This window comes from Tasmannia lanceolata, unplaced genomic scaffold (assembly GCF_043159265.1).
Source record: "Tasmannia lanceolata isolate RefF3 unplaced genomic scaffold, GAP_Taslan_0.1 ptg000012l, whole genome shotgun sequence".
Taxonomy (NCBI): Eukaryota; Viridiplantae; Streptophyta; class Magnoliopsida; order Canellales; family Winteraceae; genus Tasmannia; species Tasmannia lanceolata.
In genome coordinates this window covers 35,961,221-35,979,573 of record NW_027518689.1, presented here as the reverse complement: position 1 = coordinate 35,979,573, position 18,353 = coordinate 35,961,221, and the positions used below count along the sequence as shown (strand labels likewise).

The following is an 18,353-nucleotide window of genomic DNA, read 5'->3' as shown; positions in this document are numbered from 1 at the left end:
CAGGTCTTTTGTCGCCTAGCGCTTTTGTCGCCTAGCGAACGCGCCATATCCTGTCCGGACAGCCGGACAGGTCTTTGTCTTTTGAATTATCCTGTCCGGACAGCCGGACAGGTCTTTTGTCGCCTAGCGCTTTTGTCGCCTAGCGAACGCGCCATATCCTGTCCGGACAGCCGGACAGGTCTTTGTCTTTCGAATTATCCTGTCCGGACAGCCGGACAGGTCTTTTGTCGCCTAGCGCTTTTGTCGCCTAGCGAACGCGCCATATCCTGTCCGGACAGCCGGACAGGTCTTTGTCTTTTGAATTATCCTGTCCGGACAGCCGGACAGGTCTTTTGTCGCCTAGCGCTTTTGTCGCCTAGCGAACGCGCCATATCCTGTCCGGACAGCCGGACAGGTCTTTTGTCGCCTAGCGCTTTTGTCGCCTAGCGAACGCGCCATATCCTGTCCGGACAGCCGGACAGGTCTTTGTCTTTTGAATTATCCTGTCCGGACAGCCGGACAGGTCTTTTGTCGCCTAGCGCTTTTGTCGCCTAGCGAACGCGCCATATCCTGTCCGGACAGCCGGACAGGTCTTTTGTCGCCTAGCGCTTTTGTCGCCTAGCGAACGCGCCATATCCTGTCCGGACAGCCGGACAGGTCTTTGTCTTTTGAATTATCCTGTCCGGACAGCCGGACAGGTCTTTTGTCGCCTAGCGCTTTTGTCGCCTAGCGAACGCGCCATATCCTGTCCGGACAGCCGGACAGGTCTTTGTCTTTTGAATTATCCTGTCCGGACAGCCGGACAGGTCTTTTGTCGCCTAGCGCTTTTGTCGCCTAGCGAACGCGCCATATCCTGTCCGGACAGCCGGACAGGTCTTTGTCTTTCGAATTATCCTGTCCGGACAGCCGGACAGGTCTTTTATCGCCTAGCGCTTTTGTCGCCTAGCGAACGCGCCATATCCTGTCCGGACAGCCGGACAGGTCTTTTGTCGCCTAGCGCTTTTGTCGCCTAGCGAACGCGCCATATCCTGTCCGGACAGCCGGACAGGTCTTTGTCTTTCGAATTATCCTGTCCGGACAGCCGGACAGGTCTTTTGTCGCCTAGCGCTTTTGTCGCCTAGCGAACGCGCCATATCCTGTCCGGACAGCCGGACAGGTCTTTGTCTTTTGAATTATCCTGTCCGGACAGCCGGACAGGTCTTTTGTCGCCTAGCGCTTTTGTCGCCTAGCGAACGCGCCATATCCTGTCCGGACAGCCGGACAGGTCTTTGTCTTTTGAATTATCCTGTCCGGACAGCCGGACAGGTCTTTTGTCGCCTAGCGCTTTTGTCGCCTAGCGAACGCGCCATATCCTGTCCGGACAGCCGGACAGGTCTTTGTCTTTCGAATGCACCATATCCTGTCCGGAAAGCCGGACAGGTCTTTTGTCTTCTGGCGCTTTGGGACCTGTGCCTCGTATTTAATGCAGGCGGCGCATTTAATGCGAGCGGCGCATTTAATGCGAGCGGCGCATTTAATGCGGAAGGCGACGTGGCGCACTCCGGCTGGCGGAAATGGGCGGGATTTTTCCCGCTCTTCCCAGCTTCTCTATAAATACAGGAGTTTACTCTTCATTTCTTACTTTTCATCTTTTACTCTCCTCCTCTTCTGTTCGGCTGCTCAAGTTTTCTGCCCGCTTCGGATCAGTGAGCCCGGAGGTCCTCGTCCAACACTCCAGTTCGGTAATCTTTTTTAGCTTTTAGCCTTTCTTTTCTTTTTTTCCTTTTTATGTCTAGCACTAGTTCGGAGACGGACTCCAGTTCAAAGGAGTCCGGTTCGACCAGTACCGCATCGGGGTCCGAGGCATCGGAGAGGGCGGTTCCGGCCTCACCTATAGTGGAGGCCGGTGTTGAGGGCGAAGAGCTAGTGATCATAATAGACGAGGAGAGCGGTGAGGAAATGAGTGTGGACTTAGACACAATCCCGGCCTGTGGGGACGGACCGGATCGGGTAGAAACCAGCGACGATGATGAGGACGTCGAAGCGGCAGTCCCTCAATCGTCGCGCATGCCAGTCGAGGTGATAGCGGAGGCACAGATGGAAGCCAACCCGCAGTATAACATCGGGGCCCTATACGAGGTGAACCATCTGTGGCCGAACAGGCTTCAGATCGTCAGGGACAAATACTGTATTCCTAGCCGGTACATTCTGAGGGCGGCTGTCGAAGGGGATCGGGCCAGCAACGAAAGCGCAGACCTCTGCGTGTATGAGGAGGCCTTCCGGGCCGGGCTTAGGCTCCCCTTCCACCCCTTCTTTGCGGATGCACTGAATTACTACGGGCTGGCAGTTACACAGGTCGTCCCGAACTCTTGGAGGACACTGATCGGCTTCTTGTACCTTCTTGAAGTCCGGCTCCGTAGGAACCCCACCGTGCCCGTCTTCCGGATGTGTGCGCACCTGAAGAGGCATAAGGACGGCGGCTGGATCTACATTAGCCAGAGGCCTGAAATGAAAATGATCACTGGGATACCTTCTTCCATTCACACATGGAAGAACAGGTTCTTCTATGTAAAGGACACCGCGCCGGGCTCGCAGTGGCCGTTCTCATTACAATGGAGAACGCCGGACACTCGCCGCCTTAGTAAAAAACCAGCTCTCGAAGACTATGACCATATGACCTTCGCTCTGATCAAAGAAGAGCTCAAGCGAGGTCCAGTTCACTGCTCAGAGTTCGAAGAAGAGGCCGAGCTGGTCGCACTCGGGGTCAGCCGTGCGACGCCGGCACGTACGTAGACACTATAGGATAGCATTTATTTTTCTGAAGTATTTTTCAACTTTCATATTGCTGACTGCGCTCCGTTCTCTTTTGCAGAAATGGTGAAGCAGATGTCCCTTTTGGACAGAATCAAGCAGTCTTCGGGCGCGTCCCCAGCGCAGGAGCAGCCCCAAACAAAGGGCAAGAAGAGGAAGGTGCCGGAGTCGACCCCGCCGATGGTCGCGCTGGCTAAGCCTCTTAAAAGCAGCCGGGCGACGCATAAGCTTGCCCTATCGAGCCGGGCAGACACCACGGGTCAGAGCTCCAAGTCCGGAGCGGCGACGGGGTCAAAGCACGGCGGGGCAGTACTGGGTATGCCGGCTACGGCATCGGTTGGAGGCGACAACGTCTTCCGCCCGAACTGGGCCGTGCAGAAAACGGACACCGGCCTGGGGGATACCCGGGTGGCCGCAGAGTTGATGTACAAGGGTGTCCTTGCCCGCGACCGGCTAGCAGTCGAAAAAGAGGTGCCGGAGACCTGCGAAGCGGCAATCAGCTCCGCCCTCTATCAACTCCAGGTGTACTCAAGGGATATGGCCAAGAAGCGATATCTCTTCTCTGAGACGATCACAAGGATCGAGTCCGAAAAGGCCCAGCTCCAGAAGGAGAACGGCGAGCTCAATGAAGCCGTCCAGATCAAAGAGGCCGAGCTCAACAGCTTACAGGACGAACTGCAGAGGGTCAAAAACCAGGCCGTGCAGGATCTCCTGAGTGCGGCTGAGAGGGCCGGAAGGAAGGAAAAGGCGGCCGTGGAGAAGGCCGTGAAGGAAACTGAGGAGAGGAAGGAGGCCCAGCACTTCGACTTAGGCCTCCAGGCCTACAGGGCGGGTTTCCTTCTCTGCTCCGAGCAGGTGAAGAGGATTCACCCCGACATCTCCTTGGACGGGCTAACCGTCCCGTATGCACCTCCAGAGGATGAGGAAGATGAGGAGGAAGACGAACCGGACTCCTCCCGGCCTATTGAGGTGGATGCGGAGGTGACTGTGGCCGCCGTCTCCTCGGCGGAGGGTGGCGAGCTCGCAGCCCTCACTACCGCAGGGGTCGTCACCGAGGTGGTGGCCGACGAGGAGGGCTGAGCAGCAGCCTTCTTTCTTTTTTGTTTGCACAGTCGGTAACACCTATTCTTTGTAAGCCAGCTCGGCGAAGAGAGCAATTTTGTAATGCGAATATGAATACTGAATACAAATACATTTTTTTGTTAAACTGTCTGTACAGCATTCTTATTTTTTTGTACGTATTATTTCTGTGCTGCATCGAGAACCGAGCTGGGAATATTTGAAGTTGGTTTCCACTACGGGCATCCTGGCTGGAACTGATCTCCAAGCCACTAGGATGAGCCGGAGTGCACCACTGCTGCTCGTCCTAAGTCTGAGAGAACCGAACTGGAAGCTTGGTACTCAAACACTTAGGAAATATTTGGAGGTGGTTTCCACTGCGGGCGTCCTGGCTGGAACTGATCTCCAAGCCACTAAGATGAGCCGGAGTGCACCACTGCTGCTCGTCCTAAGTCTGCGAGAGCCGAGCTGGAAGCTTGGTACTCAAACACTTAGGAAATATTTGAAGGTGGTTTCCACTGCGGGCGTCCTGGCTGGAACTGATCTCCAAGCCAATAGGATGAGCCGGAGTGCACCACTGCTGCTCGTCCTAAGTCTGCGAGAACCGAGCTGGATGCTTGGTACTCAAACACTTAGGAAATATTTGGAGGTGGTTTCCACTGCGGGCGTCCTGGCTGGAACTGATCTCCAAGCCACTAGGATGAGCCGGAGTGCACCACTGCTGCTCGTCCTAAGTCTGCGAGAGCCGAGCTGGAAGCTTGGTACTCAAACACTTAGGAAATATTTGAAGGTGGTTTCCACTGCGGGCGTCCTGGCTGGAACTGATCTCCAAGCCACTAGGATGAGCCGGAGTGCACCACTGCTGCTATATACTGATGTCTAAATGAGTTGCTCAAAGAAGGACAATCATTTGGGAAACTTATTTTATTCATTACAGAATTTGGATGATTACAGCAGTTCTTTACAAGCCTATGAAGGCAAACAAAATTACTGGTAGTAGATCCGAAGATTTCTAGAATTCCAAGCATGTGGCAGCATCTGTTCGTCGAGGGACTCTAACCGATAGCTTCCTGGGCGGATGACTTCCTTGACTCGGTACGGTCCTTCCCAGGTCGGAGAGAGCTTGCCCACGCTTCTTGGCTGGGAAACGGAGGCTTTCCTCAGGACTAGGTGGCCTGCGCGGAATTCTCTTGGTCGGATCTTGACGTCATGATATCTGGATACTTTCTGCTTATAGGCCGCCGACCTGATCTGAGATTCCTCACGGACTTCTTCAAGCAAGTCAAGGTTGGCACGGAGTCCGTCCCCGTTGAGCTGCTCACTGAAATGGACGATCCTTGGGGAGGGGACGCCGATGTCAACCGGGATCACTGCTTCTGTTCCGAAGGAGAGATTGAAGGGCGACTCGCCTGTGGCCGTACGCGGAGTAGTCCGATACGCCCAGAGCACATGATACAGTTCGTCTGCCCAACGCCCTGCCTTGCCATCCAGTCTCTTCTTTATCCCCTGCAAGAGGGTCCTGTTCGTCACCTCTGTCTGCCCATTCGTCTGAGGATGTGCCACAGATGTGAATCTCTGCTCTATGTGCAGGTCAGAACAAAACTTTCGGAAGTTCCTCGAATCGAACTGCTTGCCATTGTCCGTTATGAGGACCCGGGGGATTCCGAACCTGCACACCACTGATTTCCAGAAGAAGTTCTGTACATTCTGTTCAGTGATCTTGGCCAGAGGCTCTGCTTCTACCCATTTGGTGAAATAATCAATGGAGACAACGACGAACTCACGGCCTCCTGAGGCCGGCGGAAAGGGGCCCAGAATATCCATTCCCCATACTGCGAAGGGAAGAGGACTGATGATCGGGGCCATCGGAACGGGTGGCTGGTGGACGGCTGGAGAGAACTTCTGGCACTTCTCACACTTTTTCACAAGGCTCAGCGCGTCCTTCCTCAGCGTAGGCCAGTACAGACCTCTCAGGAGGATTTTAATGGCCAGGGCCTTGCCCCCGAGGTGCTCTCCGCAGATTCCTTCATGGGTTTCCTGCAGGGCTAACAAGGCATCACTGGGGCGAAGACACTTCAGATACGGGAGGGTATACGACCTCTTGTATAGAGTCTCGCCATCCAGTGAAAACCTCGCTGCCCTCTGCATGACCCTACGGGCCTCCTTTCTCTCTCCCGGGAGCTCTCCGCTGCGCAGATACCTGATTATCTCATCCATCCAGCACGGTTCATCGTCAATCTGCATCACCACGACGGACTGGGCGTCGATACTGGACCTCTTCAGAAACTCCATGCGAATTTCCCTGAGGGCGGTGTAACCTGAGGCTGCGAGCTTTGATAGCACATCTGCCTTTACATTCTCTGCTCGGGGGATTCTGACGACCTCAAAGCTCTTGAAATAAACGGCCAGACTGCGAACCCTCCCCAGGTACTTGATCATTCGCTCTTCACGGGCTTCATATACTCCCTGGATCTGACAGACGACGAGCTGTGAATCGCAGTACGCCTTTAGCCTCTGAGCACGGGTCTGCACAGCAAGATTCATCCCGGCGATGAGCGCTTCATATTCTGCTTCATTATTGGACGCACGGAAACCGAACCTCAAGGCATAGTTCAGGACGAAGTCCTCTGGTCCAGTGAGAACTAGCCCTGCACCACACCCTGTCTTGTTCGATGACCCGTCCACATAAACTTCCCAGAGCGGCTCTTCATCGAAAACTGGGTGCGCGATGACGGTCTCAGGCCCGGGGGGCGATGATGCTCTGGAAACGACCCGAGGATCTGGCACGGCCAGCTCTGCTTCTGGAGATGGAACTGCTACTAGCCCGGGGTCTGGGTCCGGAACTGTGCACTCGGCTATGAAGTCAGCGAGGATCTGAGCTTTGATCGCCGGCCTGGGTAGGAACTTGATATCAAACTCACTGAGCTCCACGGCCCACTTGACAAGCCGGCCCGAAGTGTCTGGCCGGTGGAGGATCTGTCTGAGAGGCTGTCCTGTCAGGACCTTGATTGTGTGCGCCTGGAAGTACGGCCTTAGCTTCCGGGCCGCCGTAATGAGGGCGCACACGAGCTTCTCTACTCTCTGATATCTGGTCTCTGCATCATGGAGGACCTTGCTAACATAGTAGATCGGCTTTTGCTGATTAGATTCTTCTTTGATCAGTACTGCTGCAACCGCCAAGGGTCCCGCTGAGAGGTACAGAATCAGCTCTTCTCCTGGCTCCGGCGTGGACAACAAGGGAGGGGAGGACAAATACTGCTTCAGCTCCTCGAACGCTGCTTGACATTCCGGAGTCCAGGGCGCGGTTTTTATACCTTTGATCGCATTGAAGAAAGGGAGGCATCTCTCGGCGGATTTTGAAATAAACCGCCCCAGAGCTGCCACCAGCCCGGTCAGCCGCTGTACTTCTCTGATAGTGCGGGGAGGAGTCAGCTCCATTACCGCCTTGATCTTCTCCGGGTTCGCCTCTATTCCTCTCTGGCTTACCATGAAGCCCAGGAACTTGCCTGCTCCGACGCCAAACGTACATTTGGTCGGATTAAGCTTCATGTTGTGTTCCCTCAAGACTTGGAAGGCCTCTTCGAGGTCGGAGACGTGGTTAGAAGCACTTCTACTCTTCACTAGCATATCATCAACATAGACCTCCATGTTCCGGCCAATCTGATTTCTGAACAGCTTGTTGACGAGACGCTGGTAAGTGGCTCCCGCATTCTTCAGTCCGAAAGGCATCACCCGATAGCAATACGTCCCCTGGTCGGTAACGAATGATGTCTTCGGGATGTCAGACTCGTACATTCTGATTTGATTGTATCCCGAGAAAGCATCCATGAAACTGAGCAGCTCGTGACCTGCTGTAGCGTCAATGAGCTGGTCTATTTTTGGAAGTGGGTAGCTGTCTTTTGGGCAGGCCTTGTTCAGGTCTGTGAAGTCTATACAGGTCCTCCACTTCCCGTTGGACTTTTTTACCATTACCACATTCGCGAGCCAGTCCGGATACTGGATCTCACGAATGAAATCGGCCTTCAAAAGCCTCTCCACCTCTTCTCTGATGGCTCTCCGTCTCTCCGGTGCAAAGTGTCTACGCTTCTGCTTCACGGGCTTGCAGGTCTGATCGACACCGAGCTCGTGGGTGCTAATCGACGGGTCAATGCCGGGCATGTCTGAAGGAGTCCAGGCAAAGACATCTGCATTGGCCCTGAGGAACTGAGCGAGATCCTGCTGCGCGGCCTCTGGCAGGGCAGAGCCGATCTGGACAACCCTCTGTTCATCATCGATGTTCAATTGAATAGAGATGAGGTCCTCTGCGGGCTGATTGACTGTGACCTGCGCTTCGTCTCTCAGATCGTACAGCTCGATTGGAAGAGACTCAGACGCATTCTTCCCTCTCAGTGCTGCCGCATAGCATTGTCTTGATTGGGGCTGATCCCCTCTGACTTCACCTACGCCTCCTGGCGTAATGAACTTCATCTTCTGGTGATAAGCGGAGGGAATCGCTCGGAGGAGGTTCTGGCCGGGGCGTCCTAGAATGGCGTTATAGGCCGACTTGGCCTTAACCACCAGGAAGGTCACCATTGCGAAGGACTGGCGGGGCGGCTCCCCGATCAGAACTGGAAGCTCAATCTGCCCTTCGACCTTGACAACTTCTCCCGAGAACCCGAACAGATCTGAGTTGGCCGGCTTCAGACGGTCAGCTCCGATCATCATCTGTTCGAAGGCGTGGTAGTAGAGGATGTCGGCGGAGCTCCCGTTGTCGACCAGGATCTTCTTCATTTCCCAGTTCGCCACTAGCATTGTGACGACCAGGGCATCATCGTGCGGGAGGATCAGACCGTCAAGATCTGCCTCCGAAAAGGATATCTCATTTTCTGGCTCGGCCCTCTTGCTGCAGGCATGGACGGCGTTGACCTGCCGGGCATAGGTTCTGCGGGCCGATGAAGAGGTCCCTCCCGCGGTCGGCCCTCCTGAAATGGTACCAATAACACCATGAGGTTGGAGTTGAGGTTGAGGTACCTGAGGAGGGAGAACGGCCGGGGCTGGAGCCTGGATGCGGTCGCCCAGGGGTTGGGCGTCTCGAGGACTTCTGTCTCTGGGTCTCGGGTTGTCCTGGCGCTCCCTTCTGTTGTCGTTATTTTTTAAGTACCTCCCGAGGTACCCTCTGCTTATCAGCTGCTCGATTTCCTCCTTGAGATGAATGCAGGCGTTGGTGTCGTGGCCGTGGCTCTTATGGAACCGGCAATATCTGGACATGTCTTGGGTGCCTGCCTCCGACGTCTGCTTCTTCGGCCACCGGATGAAGTCTTCTTTCCGGATGGCTGCCAAAATTTGAGCCCTAGACGCGGTGAGGGGCGTGTAGCGCTCCCTCGTCGGGGGGCTCCTCTCCTTTTGAGGCCGGGGGGAGCTCCTTTCCTTCCGGGACGGACTGCTCTCCTTCCTCTGGGGTCTGTCATCCGTACGCTGCCTGGCGGGGTTCTTCTCCTCTGGTCTTCTCTTGCTGACGGAATCCAGGGCAGCGAGAGTCTCCTCGACGGAGATGTACTCTTCCGCCCCGGTCATCAGATCTGCCAAGGACTGCGGATTTCGCCGGGCGACTGCTCTTCGGAAGTCGGTGGACCGGGCTCCGGCCAGAAGAGCATTCGTTGCCGCGGAGGGATCCAGGTTGGGTACCTGAAGGGCCTCCCTGTTGAACCGGCCAACGAACGCTTTTAAGGCCTCACCGTCTTCCTGCCTCAGGGCCATCAGTGAAGCCGTCGTCTTTCGAGGCCTTCTGCTGCTCATGAAATGCCGGGCCAAGTCGTCCCCGAAGTCGTCGAAATTGTCAACGGACTTGGGCTTGAGCCGCGAGTACCAATCTCTTGCGGCTCCGGTTAATGTGGTGGGGAGTGCCCTGCAAAGGAACCCGTCCGACGCCCCGTGGAGAAGCATCGTCGTCCTGAAGGTCTGCAGATGATCCACGGGATCGGTGGTCCCATCATATTGCGGGATCTGCGGCATCTTGAAGCCCAAGGGGACTGCCGCACCGAGTACCCGATCTGTGAAAGGGGGATTGCTACTAAAGATCCTTGAAGCAGGGCGGCCATGATCTCTAGCCAGCTCCTCGATTCTGTTATCGATCTTCTGGATTCTTAGTAACATCGGATCATCCCTCTGTTCGGCCAGACGGGCAGGTCTACTCCTTGCGGCTGATGGGCTCCTTGCGGATCCGGACTGGCTGAGCGGACTCCTTCGCCGGTGCCGCGATCCCTCTCCGTGCATAGGGTCTCTCTTGCTGCCCCGCTTCTGCACGGAGGGAGATCGTGACCGGTGATGCTGTCGACGAGGCTCAGGACGCACGCTCCTGTCCCGCGACTGGTGGTCTCTTCGGGTGGAGTGACGAGTTTGGTCGCGGGGTGGAGACGCGCGTTCTCTGCGGGAGCTTTCTCCCCTCTGAACAGGTCGAGAAACCTCGACGGGGTGTTGCTGGAGTGCGGGAGCCGCATTCCTGAACTGCGCAACTACCGCGGTCATTTCCTGAAAAAGAGCCCTCATTTCCCTCGGGGTCGGGGTGGGATCTGAACGGTCCGAGTGGGGCGAAGTCCGCTCCACGGCCGCCCCGACCTCCACCTGTGAGGCCAGACGCTCACTTCGTCCTTCACGGGGGGCCGTAGCCCGGGTAGCCCGAGAAGTCGGATGTGCTCGCTTGCCGGTCTGTCCTACCATTTTTATCTGGGTGAGATTTCGAACAGCTTTTTGTTGCGTGGTCCCACGGATGGCGCCAAATCTGTTAGGCCTAAAATCGGTAACAGGTTATGGTAGGGCTGGGTGGTCCGGGCTAACGAGCCACGGCTGAATGGCTGGTTGAGTCCTGCGCTGCACAGAGTACAGACAAGAAAGAAAAGGGTCAGAGGACCAACCCGGAGTGATACTCCGGACGGGCGCTTCGACACTCAAGTCAGTATGAGCAGGAGTGTAGAGCAATGTCAGAGCAAAAAGCTTAGAGTTTTGGTTCTCAGATTTTCAGGACCCTCACCTTAGCACAAGTGAAGGCTATTTATAGTGATTCTGAGCCACCTGTCTAGGACAGGTGGTAGTTTTGAGCCAGGTGGTGGCCTCTGTATGGACCAGGTTTCATACCTAAGGAGGGCAGGTGGAGGTCCCTGATTGGTCCAGGTGTCACACCTAGTGGAGACAGGTGTTGGCCTTCCAACGGTCCTTGTGAGGGCCACGTGCCAGAAGCTAATTGGATGCTGAGTTCGGACCCCTCAGTGCTGAGTCCGGATTGCTGAGTCCGGATTCCCTCAGTGCTGAGTCCGGACCCTATCACTGAGTTACCCTAAAATCTCTATATATAAATCCTTAGCACCCACACCTTTGGAAACAGAACTCTCCTTGTTTTCCTCTCTCAAACTCTTCCTCTCTACTCAAGACTCAAGTAAATTTTCCTTTCTTATCGTTTCTCTTTATCTATAAATGGCTGTGGGTACTTTCTCTTTCATGGTGCCAGCTATTGCTGCCGTAGCAGGAGTTTATTTCGTTGGTCATCATCAGACCAAAACAACCAAGGTGGGCATTTTTCGCTTTTGGTGATTCATGTTTCCTTTCTACTGATTAATTTCTCCAATAATCCTTCTGTTCTTTGTTTTGACGAGATTTCTCTTTGATTGGATTTTTTTTTCCGCAGAACATAGAGGGTCGGTTCGAAGCTTTTACGGAGCAAAGGGTGAGATCGGCTCAGAAGGAAGAGAAGAAGATGGCTGATCTGCCCCGATTTGCACTGGAATTAGACGGATTGCATTGTTTTGAGAACTTGGTTTCTCATTAAGTTTTCTTTTATGTACCCATATATTCTTTAATTATTCTAATTATATTCATTAATTCATTTGCCCTATCAAATTTGATTTGGAGCAGAGTAGGCGTTTCCACCTGGGATAATAGTTGAGAAAAATAAGACTTCTTCTTGGATTTTTATTTTTGTCTCCTAGTTTTCATGTGGGAGTTCCTGATTCTTAGTCAAGCTCTCTTTTGTTTTTAGGGTGATGAATAGCTTTGAATTTTAAGGCAGAAGTAAGATCTTTTTAGTTTTTTCTGTCGGGGGAATATTTTTATGCCGAGGAAAATATGTGGATGTCTATGTTGAGAAAATCCGCGGGGCAAATCAATCCGATTGTGCACAAATTAAACAAAAAAGTAAAATAAACAAATCAAGCCACAAGATGAACACCAAGATTTTAAGTGGTTCGGCCTAGCCTACTCCACGGGCGAGAAACACGATCTTCTACTATGAGAAAAACAATATACAAGGATTACAATGGATTTAACCCAAACCCACAAACCAGCAATCATTTCCTTGCTTCTCAAACCCAAGACCGTACAAGAGAGAAACCCAAGACCGTACACCGAGAGAAACTAGAGAAAAAACCCACAAGAGAATACCTGAGAAAATGCAAAGAGAAAACCCAAGAAGAAAACCCTCTTCTTTCACCTCTGTTTTTTCTCACTCTTTATGCCTCACACTCCCACACGAGAAAAAAATTTCGTTTTATACTTAGGTTTGCCTAAAACCTAAAAGCCAAGCTTTCCTCTTTTGGCTTTTACCTTCCTAGCCAAGAAACCCACCGTGGGTGGGAAATATGGTAACTTTCCCAACAGTCTAGATGATGAAAAATCAACAAGGTTCTTATTTGGTGAGATTAGAGTGCTAGAGATGCCACTTGGGTCACGTCGGGTTGAGCTTTTGCTAAAAAGGTCAAGCCTAAATTCCCAAAAATCGACCTGAGTTGCACCCCTAGTTACAAAGATAGAATTAGGGAATAATTCGGCGAGGGAAAAGTTCAGAAAGTTCACGAAATGCTTGAAACATTTTCGGGAAAGGGGAAATTTGGTTTTTCTTTATTTTGAATTTGAATTTCTCGCTGGATATAAAAATAAATTAGGAGAAATCGATTAATTATTCATCAAAATCGGGTTTAAGTTTGAAACTTTTAGGGCTAATTTGAAATTTGTATTAATTTAAAGATGGAAATGTTTTTAATGGAAAATTATGTGTGGAAATGCGCTTGTATAACCTACTATTTAAAAACTGTATTTAATTCAAAAATGAAATAGTTTTTAAGAATTTGCTACCCGGTGGAAAGTCATTTTCGTGGCTGGCTTTTGCATTTGAGAACAGACACACAGGTTGACTTTTTGACTGATTTTGTCTTATTTAATTTAATTCACACAATAGCCAGCTGTGGAATGACTTTTGCAAATTTGGCTAGCAAATCCGTAGTTTTTAATATAAAAATATGTGGAATTGAGCCTTTTGCGAATTTGGCTAGCAAATCCCTAGTTTTTAATATAAAAATATGTGGAATTGAGCTTTGTATTTAACCGACGGGGATCCCAGAATCACATTATGACACGAGGAGAGGAGAGGAGAGAAATCAAAGAACCTCATTGGTCTATCTCCTTTTCTCGCAAAAATTACTAGAAGGGATTTGCTAGGACCATCACATAAAGGCATTTTGCGGAAATTTGTTGCATGTGAGAGCAGCCACACCGGCTCACTTTTCAACAGATTTTGGACATGTTCAGGGGGAGCATGTTTTGCCTAGTTATCCCATGATTTCAATTCTTATTAATAAATATGCAATTATGGTGCAAGGGTTGATCTTCAACTAATCACTAGAATCCCTTGGAGATTATGTTTTTGGACAGCACTTTGGAGTCATACATTCTATGATTCATCGACAAAGGGGGAGATTCAAAGTTATGTTTAGCCATAACAAAACCCAAAACCTGGCAACACAACACTAGAGCTCTATATGCTCTTTGCCACCGGCGGACATTCTAGTGGGTACTTTTTAGTTGGAGCTTTTACCCGGAAATATTAGCCCCATTTCCCTTCTTGGGTGTCCTCAAATCATTTTCTTTGAGGCTCCATTTCTTTCGACGTAAAATGGGTGTAAAACAAGTTTTACGTTCATTTTTTAACTTAAAAATGGACATAAAAATTATTTTTCTTTGAGGCTCCATTTCTTTCGACGTAAAATGGGTGTAAAACAAGTTTACGTTCATTTTTTAACTTAAAAATGGACATAAAAATTATTTTCCACCATTTTACGCCGAAAGAAACATAAAGATTGCACGAGGTCTGTAGATGCACTCTAAACATGTAGACACGATGCCCAACTTATATATTGAGGTTGAAGTTTTCTACTAATCTGAAATTGATTACAATAATCCTAAACAATACTTTTACCGAGTACTTAGGCCCTGTTCGTTTAAGATTGTGACAAACGATTGTGAGTGCCAAACATTTTATTGGACTCAAATTTACTTTTAATTTTGAGCACACAATTATTGGGCACTCACAATTGGTTACCCATAATCTTAAACGAACAAAGCCTCAAGGGATAAGAATATAGAAAGCTAAAGTTACACATGGACTAAATGTTAGGATTTAATCCTAATGGTGGATGTGGCCTAAGCAAGATCAACGGCTGGGATCATTTTAGTTAGTTAAGTGTTTAAAGAATAAGATGTATCCCTTTATTGTGAAAGGGTATATTTGGAACGGGTGTAAACAAAGAGACGTTTGAGAGAAGGGTCAACGTGATGAGGAGTTGCATCCCTTCCCTCAAACGTCTATAAGAGAAGCCTCCGGTCCCTGCTTGTACACAACTAATCTTTTCCATTCTCTGTGAATCCACGTCTAAGAGAAGAGGAAAATATTCCCCATCACTGTCTCTTGTGGAACAAGGAGATATACCGGAGATATACCGGAGTGGAACCATTTCAAGAGACAACAGGACAATATCCATGGCTTCCAGTATGTTTTTTTACTATTTCAATTTCAATCCATATGGTTAACTGTGATTTTCTCAAAGTTGGACCGCCAAAGATCCGTTGTCCGTGTTCCTTTTATGATGAACACTTACATGTGGTATCAAAGCCACAGTTCCGGTGAGAAAATGGCGAGAAAATCGCATTAAAAGTTATTGAAATAAGGTTTGTAAAAACTTGTATTTTGAATGCCGCCATCAATTCTGAAGTCGGATCGATGATTAAATGGCACTGAAACGTTGCTTGTGTTCCCACGAATCCAACGCAACAAACGGTTCGTCGATCTGATGTCTAGATTGCATTTGGCGACAATTTAAAGATGAAAATTTTAACTTTTGGGAAAATTTTGGACCTCGCCGGAAAACCGTGTGCTGCCGGCGACCGGCTTGTCCGACAGGAGATTTTCCGGTGTGGTTGCGAAGTTCGTCGAGAGGCGAGTCCAACGGCGTATTGTGCGCTTCAATCGGACTTCAAACGAAGGCGCAATAATAAATCAAACTTTGAGTGTTTTTTTAAATTTTGCTGGAATTTTCACTATTTTAATAAAGAAGATGATGAATAGTGTCAGGCTTCGCGGGCCGCACGGGCCCATCAAGGATCCGCAACAAGTTTTCAATTAAGAAGCAGACCCTCTAAGCCCGCCAGACCGCTTGGCCCAAACGGCCCAAATCTGTGTTTGACTCGGTTTGGCCAATTTTTGTGATATTTTTTGCCGGATTATAGTGGTTCTGGGGGTTTTGGACCCTTCTGAAACCAATTTTGGGGTCCCTTTAAGTATTTGAGGCCTATTTTTCATAATTGCAGTATAATTGTCAAAACTTTTGACTTTATAAGTTGATTTTAAGTCAAATATTTTTGGGTTTTGGGCTTAGGTAAAACCTGTTCCTAAGCTTACGGACCGTTCTTGACCTATTTTTAGGTCATTTTTGGTATTTAAGCACTATATGATATAGTTACAGTGTAAAATCAAGACTTTTGGTTTTGTAAGTTTGATTTTAAGTCAAATATTTTGGGGTTTTGGACTTGGGTTAGACCATTCCTATGGTTTTAGACCATTCTGAACCCGTTTCAAATGTCTGTTTTGGTGTTCGGAGTCTGAATATTAAAATTTCAGTGTAATTTTATAACTTTTGGGTTTTTAGAAGTGGGCCTTGAGTTTGATTTTGATTTCAAACTCTTAAAGAATTAATTAAATGCCATGGAGACCTAGTTATGTAAAGTTTTGATGTTGTTTAATGATTAAAACTCAGTCAATGAACACCTTTGGTTTCTAATTCTTAACTTAAGAACCCCTATATGTTGTTTATATGCTTTATGTTTTGCATATAACTTAAGGGTTAAAATGATTAGTTGAAATCATATATGGGACTACACTTTTAACTTGAATGCACATTAGTTCATGCCATATATGCTTAAAACCTAAGCTTATGGTTATAATAAACTGATAGTGTGTATTTTCAAAACTTAAAACATTGAATTATGTTTGATCATGGAACTTGAAAGTTGGTTTTGTATACACAAGTTTATTACATTGTTCATTATTTTTAGTTGCAATTGAACTATATCTTGTTATGATTGGTCACTAAATGAATGAACAAAGAACTGCGAGTTCGACTGGAAACGAAATCGCTTAAGGTTAAGTGGTTAATTTTGAGAACCATGTCGCATACAATGACACATTTATGGACTATGAACCACTTTCAATTGCGACTGTTTGTCCAAGAGCAACACTTAGCCCAACGAATGACTGTTGTTTTGCACTGTCATGTCCCCTTCTAGGAGCATAGATTATGGTGCCTAATTTTGTGGGTTAAGGCCATGTGGGTCCTTCTTTTGTGTTTGGACATCGACCGTGGGGCCATCTAATGGTCAAATGGGTCATTGGGTGGCCATATTGTGAACTATTTGCTAAGGGGACAGAAATGATATGAGCACCCTCTCACTCTTTATATGCACTCAACGATGGAATTGGGGAAGGCCTTCAAAAGGAGGCTATGAGATGGGCATTTTGGGGCTGATTTTGCCTTAAACAGAATTGGTATTGGCACCCAACTCTTTGGTGTTTAAATGTGGAATGTAGAATGAGAAAAAAAAAAGAAGAAGAAAGATTTAACAAATACAAGTTTCCCTCCTTGGCTAGTGAAGCCAACCAGTTTTGAAGGCAGTGAGTCTTCCAACTGGCTGGTGCAGTGGGCACCCCATCTATCTTTCCTCCTCCTTTCAACAGGTAGTGTGCCCTTGGAGATCTCCATCTTTCACAGCCATTGAAGAGAATGCCCAACCAAATTCCCATCTTCAACCTCCATTCCAATACCAAATGTTTTTTTAGTTTGTTATTGGTGATTGGAACCCTCCTTATCTTCCATATTATGAGAGCATAGCTCTATTCTCTTTTGTAAAGCCATTATTAGTGTTTGACAGAAAAAGAATTGCAAAACAGTCCCCTATGAGTTGGTGCACTTAAGGTGTTTGTTTAAATGTGTGTGTGAATGTGCATCCCCTAATTGTAGTTAACAATGTGGGTGAAAAGGGCCATAGAATTACAGTAAGTTTGGGTCATTCCAAGTGGTATCAAAGCTCCTCTTGGCCAGCTATGGGTGGTGGAGATGTCCTTCCCGAAGACACCTCCCAAGTGTTCGGCATTAGTAGTCTGCCCCGTTGGAATCTCCTTGATGTTGGGAGTTGGATGTGCTATACAAGTTTGATCCACCGAGCTTATCATTGTGTGGAGGAAAGAGTAGCAGCGCAATCACCTTAGGAAAAAAAAACCGCTCACCAATTGTTTGTTTAATCTCCAAGCATAGCGTGGCGTATGTGGACATTTCCCATTGTCAAGCCCTTGCACTCCGAGTCTTCTAGAGAGTTGGGAGGAGGGTGCTGCCCATGAGCAAAAGAGAATTGAGGGCCAAGCACCGAGAACTAACCCGGAACCTGTTGACACCTACGGGGTGCCCGAGGTCTCCATGGAACCTCGAGCAGGTGGTACCAATGCTCGTTGGAACATCAAAAGGCACATATAAGTTAACATCACATATTATAGATGTTTTGGTGGTGACGACTACCAAACAATCCTTGATATGATCACATTAAGTGAGAATGTCAACTTTTGCTGATGACTATATATGTCTTTCTGAGTGGGTGAGAAATGACTAAGTAATTTCATTTCTTTCAGTCAAGCACTAATGAGCAATCAAGAAACTCAATGGCTCGAAGCCATGAAAGAAGAGTTTCTCTCAATTAAACCTTGTCGAAGACTTAAGAGTCAAGCCATTTGGCTGTATATGGGTCTTTACGACTAAGAGAGACTCCATAGGTGGAATTAAGAGATATAAAGAAAATTTGATTGCAAAAGCTTCACTCGGAAAGAAACAATAAGAATACTTTCTCTCATGTTTTAAGAAATATTCTTTTGGAATGGTCATGAAGTTTGTAACTCGTTGTGATCTAGAGTTACAATAAATGATTATAAAAGTGACTTTCTTAAAAGGTGACCCATTTGAGGTTATCTATAACCTGAAGGTTTTGAGGCTATGGAAAGAGGCACATAGTCTGTAGACTTAGAGATTCTACTTAAGGTTTAGAGCAGACTTCTTGACAATAGTACATAAAGTTTCATTTAGTACTCTATGTTAGATTGTAAGGAATTGTCACAGAATAATGGATATATCTTAAAGTCAGTGGGAGTAATATTATCTTCCTCGTGTTATGTGTTGATGTTATAC

General features: G+C 48.7%; 1 protein-coding gene and 1 long non-coding RNA gene across 2 annotated transcripts; both read left to right on the top strand.

The window, feature by feature from the left end:
- The first annotated feature begins 2,410 nt into the window (after positions 1 to 2,410).
- LOC143888762 (uncharacterized) lies at positions 2,411 to 3,849 on the top strand. Its single transcript, XM_077393174.1, has 2 exons — positions 2,411 to 2,743; positions 2,831 to 3,849. Exons 1-2 carry the CDS (start codon positions 2,467 to 2,469, stop codon positions 3,847 to 3,849), a joined length of 1,296 nt encoding a protein of 431 aa, XP_077249289.1. The 5' UTR covers positions 2,411 to 2,466.
- A 7,278-nt stretch (positions 3,850 to 11,127) lies between these two features.
- Positions 11,128 to 11,774, top strand: LOC143887269 (uncharacterized). The gene is made up of 2 exons (XR_013254118.1): positions 11,128 to 11,367; positions 11,486 to 11,774. It is a non-coding gene; the product is annotated as an uncharacterized LOC143887269 (long non-coding RNA).
- The last annotated feature ends 6,579 nt before the right edge of the window (positions 11,775 to 18,353 follow it).

Bases quoted from the DNA above. Each gene is read 5' to 3' on its own strand.
- LOC143888762 (XM_077393174.1), top strand. From the start codon at position 2,467: ATGAAAATGATCACTGGGATACCTTCTTCCATTCACACATGGAAGAAC. The intron at 2,744-2,830 runs GTACGTAGACAC...TCTCTTTTGCAG, and splicing joins CAGCCGTGCGACGCCGGCAC to AAATGGTGAAGCAGATGTCC.